Source organism: Cryptomeria japonica, chromosome 3, assembly GCF_030272615.1.
Source record: "Cryptomeria japonica chromosome 3, Sugi_1.0, whole genome shotgun sequence".
Lineage (NCBI taxonomy): Eukaryota > Viridiplantae > Streptophyta > Pinopsida > Cupressales > Cupressaceae > Cryptomeria > Cryptomeria japonica.
In genome coordinates, this window is record NC_081407.1 from 702,207,410 (window position 1) to 702,216,234 (window position 8,825).

The following is an 8,825-nucleotide window of genomic DNA, read 5'->3' on the forward strand; positions in this document are numbered from 1 at the left end:
CTAATGCAGAATACAAATCAATGTAAATCAAACAACTTGGACAAGTTGGATGCAAACTCAAGATGCACAAAAACTCAAAGAATAGGTCGACGAACACAGAAGCTTTCAATTCATAAAACCAACATTACAAAGCAAAGCCCTGTGTGTTGTGTTGATAAACATGAGTCACCTTAGGGTCTGAAGCTAACACTACTCTTAGCCAGACTGTTATTACAATGCAAACAAGCAGAGCTCAAAGCTCAATCCTGAGTCTCACACTTAGACCCACTCGGCTCGCCAAGATGCCTTCTGCCTAACTACACCTTGAACTTTCACTCCGATCTCCAGATCGCACTCCGCTTCTTGATCTCGCAAACTAATCATGTCCAAATGACAAAGGCATCCGCCTTTTATAGACAAGTCGCGTCCCGCACTGCATCGGATGGATGAAGATTATCTGCACCGTAGATCTTGTAACGCCTCGATCGCACGGCTCGCAAAATTCAAGAGATGATCCACGTGCTTCCAACGGTCGGCTCATCAAGCAATGCAAGTCGGCCCAACATTGGACTCACATAAGCCCGCGATCCGCCCCGTGACGTGCGCCAGGATAGGTCCGCACCAATCCGCAAAACCACATTAGTACTCGATCCAACAAGTCGGCCCCAAATGCTTAACCACTCAAGTTTCGAAGCACCTCGATACTTGTCAATCTCAAGTCGGCCCAATGCAAAAGTGATCCCTAGCGGATCCACTTAGACCAAAAAGTAATCATCTGAACTCGGCTAGATGTTCAGGTCATTGAACACATAAACAAACTTAGTCCCAAAAACTAAGCAAAGTCTGGGTCCGTTACATGGGGCCTTCCACTTTACATTCCTTCTCTCCTTACCTTTGTTTGGTGTCCATCCCAGATCTAAATAGGTGAAATTTTATAAAATAAAATTTAGCAAATTATTTGGATGTATGTGTGTAAGAGAGAGGAAATTAGAAAATTATTTAGATTGGCATATATCAAATTATGAAAATCTAAAATTAAATTTGGATAAATGATTGAAAAAAATCATTATTAATTGTATATAATCATTTTATTAAGAAATTACATGATTAAATAGTATTGATTTGATTTTATAGATTTGTAATTTTATCAAATAAAATATTTTTATACTAGTTAAGTGAATTTATTTTTAATTAGTTTTTGGAAAGTCTTAATTTTTGTGGTTGGTAACTTTAATTAAACTCAAAGTTTTATCCTAATCAAATTCTAACTCTTATTGAAACCCTTAATTGAATTATAACTCTAACTCTAATTAAATTATAACTCTAATTGAACCCTAAATCTAGCTTTAATCCTAACTAAACATTGTTTGAACCCTAACTGTAATTGAACTCTAACACTAACTCTTAACCTAAATAAATCATAGCCTTTATTAAAACTTGAGTTTAACCTTAATAGTAACCCTTATTGAATACCACCCCTAATTGAACCCTAATCTTAACTCTTATTGATTCACAATCCTAACCCTAACCCAATCTTTATCATAGAACCATAGCCCTATCCCAAAATTGAATACCAAATATAACTTGAACTCTTTCTAAACTCTAAACCTACCCCTAACCTTAAACCTAACACTAACATTATTTCAAACACCAACACCAACACTAATTGTAACTCTAATCATAACTCTTAACCTAACATTAAAACCAATACTAATTTTAAGCCTAACCATAACCCTAAGTAAACACCAACTCTAATTGAACAATAAATCTAACCCTAATTAAACCTTGACAAACACTAACCCTAATTGAATCATATAATACATATTATTAAAATCAATTAAAATTAATTATCAATTTTAAATTTAAAAAAATTATATGTAAATTATACATTACAAAAATTGTAATATATTTAATATTTAGTTCTCCATTTAAATAATTAATAATTTTATTATTTAAATTATATAATTTATATAAAATATTTAAATATTTACTATAACTTATTTACTACCTCATTTTTATTTCTTTCTTTTAACATGGGGAATCAAGAGGGAGAACCCAAAGACTTGGAGCTCACAACTTGGTAGGGTGCTCACTACAAGACGAGATGGCATCGCCACCACCACCTCCATCCCCTTCCCTACACCACCCCAAACCTACATAAAACAAACCCGAATTATTAAATATTTATTATTAATAGCGAGATCTATTAGATCATTTATAATAAATTATAATAATTGAAATATATTTTTTTATTCTCTTATATGTACCATCTATCAATACTATATATATATATATATATATATATAATAAAATCTATAGTCATTGGGCTTTTGGTCTCAATGGTTCCAAATGAGCCCATCAAGGATCAAGGCTCTATTAGATTATTTATAATAAATATTAAATAATTGAAATATATTTTTTTATTTTCTTATATGTATCATTTATCAATACTATTAACATGCATATATTTAATAACATATATAGTTAGTCGGCCCTTGTTCTCAATGATTCCAAATGAGCCCATCAAGGATAAGTCTTGTGGAATGTAAGGCTCCCACATCATAAGGAATGAGGCCGTGATCATACCCCTCAATCCTTGATTCTTAGCTGAAGAGGTTTCAGTTTATTGACTCGTGCCCTCAATCAGATGGTTACCTATTGAATTGAATTCCGTGCTCTTATTGATGTCTCTTGATATAATTTTTATATTTATTAAAGATACGTATGGGAGAGAGATGGGATCTACCTTACGTTAGTTGTGTACGGTGTTTAGTCATGATGGCATCGTTGTCTATTGTCTATCCTCCACCTAGAAAAGCAACTCACTTCATCCTCATAACTAATCCGGAGCACATCAGTGATTTTGAAACAAGATAGAGCTTCAGTTGTTACAGGAATCATAATTAGTATACGTCTTTTACCAACCTCACAAACAAATAGAGGAATCTCTCCGATTAAGATGGCCTTTTGTTCTCTTCTTTGCACAGGAAGTAACGAACCTCACCAAACGTTATAAACAAGGCAACTTTCCATACAAATGTCGAAGAAAAACTGGACCACTTTACTTTGTTCCTTTCAATGAGCTTCCCTTCGTTAGGATGTCTCTTGTTGTATAGCAACGTGGCAATTATCGAAGGCATTAAAACCTATCGCACAATTTCCCATCTACTTTGCTTGGGAACAATTTTATGCCATGGCTGACCTGCTCGGATTTGTCGGGCAATGAACAAACTCACGCCTTCTGAGGTTCTCATATATGAAAAAAAAGAACTTGTGACGGGGCCTTCAATGTACTTTGCTTCCTTTTCTTTTTATTCTTTGGTCCGTAGAGCACGACAAGTTTCAGAGTAAACTATAATTAGTACTTCCGTTGCAACCAGCTTCCTACAGTTCAGACTGAGCCTTCATTAATCTTTTCTGTCTGGTATCTACTTCAATTTTCCAGTGCAAAATCAATATGGGTTTCCTTGGAGCAATTGCAAGGAACTTTGATCACGTCGCCGGGTAGGCCCTTTTTTCTTGTTTGAATTCATGAAATCATAGATTCACAGTATTGCGGTTCGGTAGCAAAGGCTTGTATGTGGAGTATAAAATTGCTCGGGATTGGTATGCTTTCTGAATTGTTGATTTTTGCCACTCTGAGCATCATATAACATGCTTCGATTAAGGAATTAGTCGTTTCTTGAAGAGTTTCAGAGTTTATTACATCGGTTACAGGTACCCAATTCAGTGACTAAATGAAAAGCTGAGATAGGCCTTTATTAATCATAATGTAGTTTGACAGCCTTGAATACAACAACTAGCAGGGATGAAACCTTCAACCCTACACCATTTAGCTTGTCATTGGACCACATTGAACCACCTTCAGGTTTTTAAATTCTTTTTTGTTAATTTTACCGCCTCCTGTTAGGTCTTTTCTTTCGGGCCAGGTATATCAATGTACAGCCTGTGAATAAAAATGCCTCTAATGCAATCAAATGTTTTGGTGATCTTTATAATTATGTTGGGAATAAAAAACCTGCTGTAGGATTAGGTGAATGCAGAAAACTTTCAATGTGCACCTGTTCTTACTGATGAGATTAAAGACCTGCAAAATTATACATGATAAATAGAAAAAAATTCCCTCGTGGGCTTCTACAACGATGGTATTATGCACCAAATCGTCGTCCTAATTGGTCTATTCAACTCCTGAACAATATCCGCTTTATAAAACCCACTTTCTGAAACCACATAAAAGACTTCAGTGTGTATGCAAGGCATCTTTATTTGTGGTTTAATTTTAGCTCTACCATTTATCTCCTAGGATTTATATACCCAAAAGTTTTAACTGGAAAAAATTATAATACTGGGGCAGCTGCAAAATTGAAAATTCCATTAGCTTCTCCATCTAGGACAACCTTAGAGGCAACTTTAGATTGTTCACAGCAACATGCTTCAATTTCAATCATTATGTTTTGGATTTTAAATGTTTTTCTGTACCCTGTTTCAGGTTGTTCTATTCTAGTAATTGCATGTGGTGGATTCAAAATTGTACTTTCAATTCTTTTGCAATTAGTAACATGCAATATATCATTAACTTTCTTGTGGGTTTTTCCTGTTTTTCATTGCTAAGCAGGCCTGTGGTGATGCTGCTTTATCCTCTGTAAGTATTTAAACCCTTGAAAGTCTTGTGCCATTACACATAAAACAGCTCGTTATAGCCTTGTTAACGAATCAAAGAGGTTGGCCATGCTGTGAATTTCTGTAAGCAAGAAAAGTCATGTAAAATCAGTTTAATTAGCTGAAAATGGTTCTATCCAAATTGTCTTTTATGGGAAAGGATGGAAAATGTTGTTTCTATCATCTAGTTTGGTGAGAAAAAAGGGGCATAGGAAGAGATAAGTTGGTTTGACTATAGTGAAGTTCAGCTGAGCTCATAAAACCCAATTAGATAGTATTGATTTTGAATTTTGGCTAATTGGGATCAATATGTAACATGTTGCATTGAACAGATATGCCTCTGTCAGAGCAATTGAAAGTCCTTCCCAGCTGGATGACCAGCAATGGCTTACATACTGGGTTTTGTATTCACTCATTACGCTTTTTGAGCTTTCCTTCTACAAAATTCTTGCCTGGTGAGTTAAACTCATCGCTATAATTGTAAACCTTTTAAGACGTCTTCAATTATTTCTCTTTATTGAATTGAAAATTAGCAGCTAAATTGTCCATCATTTTTTTTCTTTGAAAAGCTAATCATCCTTATTGAAAAATACATTGTTCAAGTGAGTTTCAGATATTTGTATGCTTGGCAGGTTTCCATTTTGGCCTTATTTAAAGCTGATTGTGTCCTTCTGGCTAGTTTTGCCAATGTTCAATGGAGCAGCTTACATATATGAGAACCATGTTAGAAAGTTTGTCCTTAACATGGATCCGCCTAGTTCAAAGCTTCCACCAACACAAAAGCGGGTCCTTCAAATGATGAGCCCTACAGCACGGGTTGCAATTGAAAATTACATTTCAAAATATGGCCAGGATTCATTTGAAAGGGTCGTTAAAGCAGTAAGTTCAAAATCTGTCTTCTTTTACTTAGATTCATGTGTCTGTTATTTCCTGCACCATTCAAAAATCTGTAAGATGCAAAGTAATATACATTGAGAGCTGTAAATGGAGAGAACAAAGACTTTTTATATTGTGATCCTAACCAGTTTGCAGACATTGATGGTCAATAGGACAAGTACAAAATGTTGGTTGTCTTAGATTTATGCCTTGAGGCTGTAAAGTTCCTCAGTTCAGGATGAAGCCTTCCCATATGTAGTAGCCTTGCATGGATTGGCACCCTTCAATTTTTAAACTGATCTTTGCTTTTCAAACAAGTTTCTCATGTGAAGGCAGTATTCTTGTTCAAAATACAAGTGTTTTTAAACATTTTTAAAGTTTTGTAGTTAAGTTTGTCATACGAATGACTCTCTTGTGCAATATATTGAACTTGGTGGTTTTTGGTTTCAATCTGTTCTAAAGATCGTTTGGAGCATTTATTAAACTTACAAAAAATACATTTTTAAAATGTCTTTTGTATTTTTCATTTTAAATCATATTTGTTTGTGAAAATTACAGCCTCTTGCCAAAGTTTGTGTTTTTTTTTTTTTTTGTAGAGATTCTGCCTTTCGAGTAGGTGCTAATGCCCCTTGTGTATTTTTAAACTCAAAGCATTTTTTGGTTGAAATTGCAAAAATTTGTCATACAGGCCTTATGAGTATAATATAAGACTGGAAATACTTACCATATCGTTTTTTTTAGTTCAGAAAGCTATAAGTTTGTTGATGTTATTGCTGCAGGCTGAAAAAGAGGCAAGAAAGAAGAAGGGCACATCAACAGGGGCTGATCATTAAAGATATTCACTAAAAGCAGATTCTGTAATAAGGCCTTGTAGAAACTTTTGTTAAATTATTGATGATCTGGGATCACTTCATATTTCTAGTAATCTGAATAGAGAATTCATAAGGTAGTATATGAATTTGTTTGATTGTCACTGTTTTGTACAAAGACCTGGCTTTCCGGGGGGAAATGTTAGTTTTAATTAAAGATGGAAAGAGCTTTTGATGGTGATGCATCTATTGTTCCTCACTAGACCTCTGGACTACTTACAGGAGCACACCGTAAAAGCAAATGTGTATCTTTGCTAACGTTTTGCCTGTAAACCTTATTAGATTTCGAATGGAAATTTCTAGATTTGGTGTTGAATCATTGCTGATGATAATGTTAGTGTGTCTTAGAAGATCAACCAATGTTTTTTGCATTTTACTAAACCCTTATGTTTTAAGTGAAGTTTTCTGAGAACAGGTTCTAACTGTGTTGCAGGATATAAGAAAACGATCATGTACATGGAATAAATTACATGATAGAAGTCTAAATGTGTATCAAAATAAAAACATAAAACACCTTTTGATCAAACAAAAAATAAGGCAATAATACATCATATTCCTTTACAATGAAAACTAAAAATGAAAATAACAATATTTATTTCTTGAATCATTTTAAAAAAGCATGGGATCATGGACCCAGAGGGTACAAATTGCATGATTGTGTGGAAACATTAAACAATGAAACTCTTAAGTGGTATATGAAGATAAATCCCAAATCAGAATTTGACATGAGATGAATGGAAGAGAGAATTCAGAAAAGATTTTCACTTCCCATATATTACCACACAAAATTTAAGGTGAGGAACTGAATGCTTGCCTATCGGTTTTGTCGCCTATCCTCCTATCAAAAGAGAATGAACTAGTAAAGGTTCGAAAAACAATATGTAGTAGTGATTAATAAGCTAGAGGAACCACTTTATGAAAAATAGAGAATAGGGTTGTTTTTGTCTGGTATGGTTCCACATTTGAGATCATGTATGGATGTAAATACATTTTTAAAAATAATGAAAGCATTGGAACTAGCAACACGATTTAAAGCGCAATCATGGAGAAGGTGGAATGGTTCAACAGTAAAAGTAGAACTTGATAAGCTACAAAAGGAGATAATAGAGAGTAGACATTGTTGTGACAGATAATGCATTGTGGTATATCTTGTACTAAAGACCACAACAAAACAAACTGCCCACATTATAAAGTTGCACATGTAGCAGTAAACTTAGAGGAAAATAATGGTATATCCAATAACAAATTACTATACTGGATATGAGGTAGATAACCAATATAATGTAAGTTGCTCAACCACAAACCCAGTATCAGACATTAGAAGTTATAGAGGCAGGATCAGGTCACTTCAAAAACAACACAACCCAACTCCAAATACAATGTGCAACCACCACTTTAGAGTCCATTGTATATGGACATAACGTGTCAAATGCCACCTCCATTGGAAGCAAGTGTGGTACCATAGGGGCTTGAAAACTGCCCATAGAATGACTACTAGTCTACATCCAATGGGTTACCAACAAGGTTACAAGAGGTATCATGGTTATCAGGGAGGAGATAGGCAAATCAAAAGGATAAGACTTTTTTAGAAAATGAAAAAATTTTAAGGCATTTTAATAGCATAAATATAGAGAGAGAAAATAAAAATGAGAGCAAAGATCTAGGGTGGCAACCTCTAGGATGGTTGAGGGGCAATGCCTCTCATGGGGCCTAGTCAACAACCAACAAGGTCAAGGGGTTGTGCCTCTCATGGGGTCTAGGGGTTCAATGAGTTACAATGTCACTTCCACTAGCCATAACATATGTACAAGTTGTTAGACAACTCAGATAACCGGTGAACCACTGAGAGGGGGAGGGGGGTGGCGAGGGAATTAGTTGTTAACAGATTATAGAACTTTAAGCATTAAAACCTTATTTCCGGAATAGCAGATATAACAGTTAAGCACAAATATAAACCACAAAATATTTACCAACCATTCACAAAAGATAACACCAAGATTTGTATGTGGAAAACCCAGTAAAGGGAAAAACCACGGTGGGAAGCCTACCCACAGTCAGATGATACTTCTGCAGTAAGTATGTGATTACAAAAAGAGGGGCTTGCACATGCAAGAAGGCCAACAACCTAGAGCGCACTGTTCATCACAAAAGGAGTCTCAGTGACTACAAAATAAATCCAGACTACAATCCGGAAAGAAGAGTGAACTGCAAGAATAGCATCTCCTATGCTTGAATATAGTTCCGGTTAAGCTCAATACCAGAGGTCTTAAACCTCTTTCACCAACCCAATTCAATCACCTATGATCGACCAAAACCTCTGCATATGACTACAACCTTATTCGCATACAGATAATCCTATATCCCAAAAACCCACGATCTACAAACAGATCTTACATCATATTTATACCAACCCAGGACCTAAACAATTAGGTCGGCCACCTA

At 35.1% G+C, this 8,825-nt stretch overlaps 1 protein-coding gene across 1 annotated transcript; it reads left to right on the plus strand.

Moving 5' to 3' along the window:
* Nucleotides 1-2,942: 2,942 nt before the first annotated feature.
* On the plus strand, nucleotides 2,943-6,699 carry LOC131066989 (HVA22-like protein f). The gene is made up of 5 exons (XM_058001894.2): nucleotides 2,943-3,483; nucleotides 4,595-4,621; nucleotides 4,971-5,093; nucleotides 5,271-5,517; nucleotides 6,294-6,699. The coding sequence occupies exons 1-5, from the start codon at nucleotides 3,437-3,439 to the stop codon at nucleotides 6,345-6,347; spliced, it is 498 nt and encodes a 165-aa protein (XP_057857877.1). The 5' UTR covers nucleotides 2,943-3,436; the 3' UTR covers nucleotides 6,348-6,699.
* The last annotated feature ends 2,126 nt before the right edge of the window (nucleotides 6,700-8,825 follow it).

Bases quoted from the DNA above. Each gene is read 5' to 3' on its own strand.
- LOC131066989 (XM_058001894.2), top strand. From the start codon at position 3,437: ATGGGTTTCCTTGGAGCAATTGCAAGGAACTTTGATCACGTCGCCGG. The intron at 4,622-4,970 runs GTAAGTATTTAA...TGCATTGAACAG, and splicing joins GTGATGCTGCTTTATCCTCT to ATATGCCTCTGTCAGAGCAA. The intron at 5,518-6,293 runs GTAAGTTCAAAA...TTATTGCTGCAG, and splicing joins TTGAAAGGGTCGTTAAAGCA to GCTGAAAAAGAGGCAAGAAA.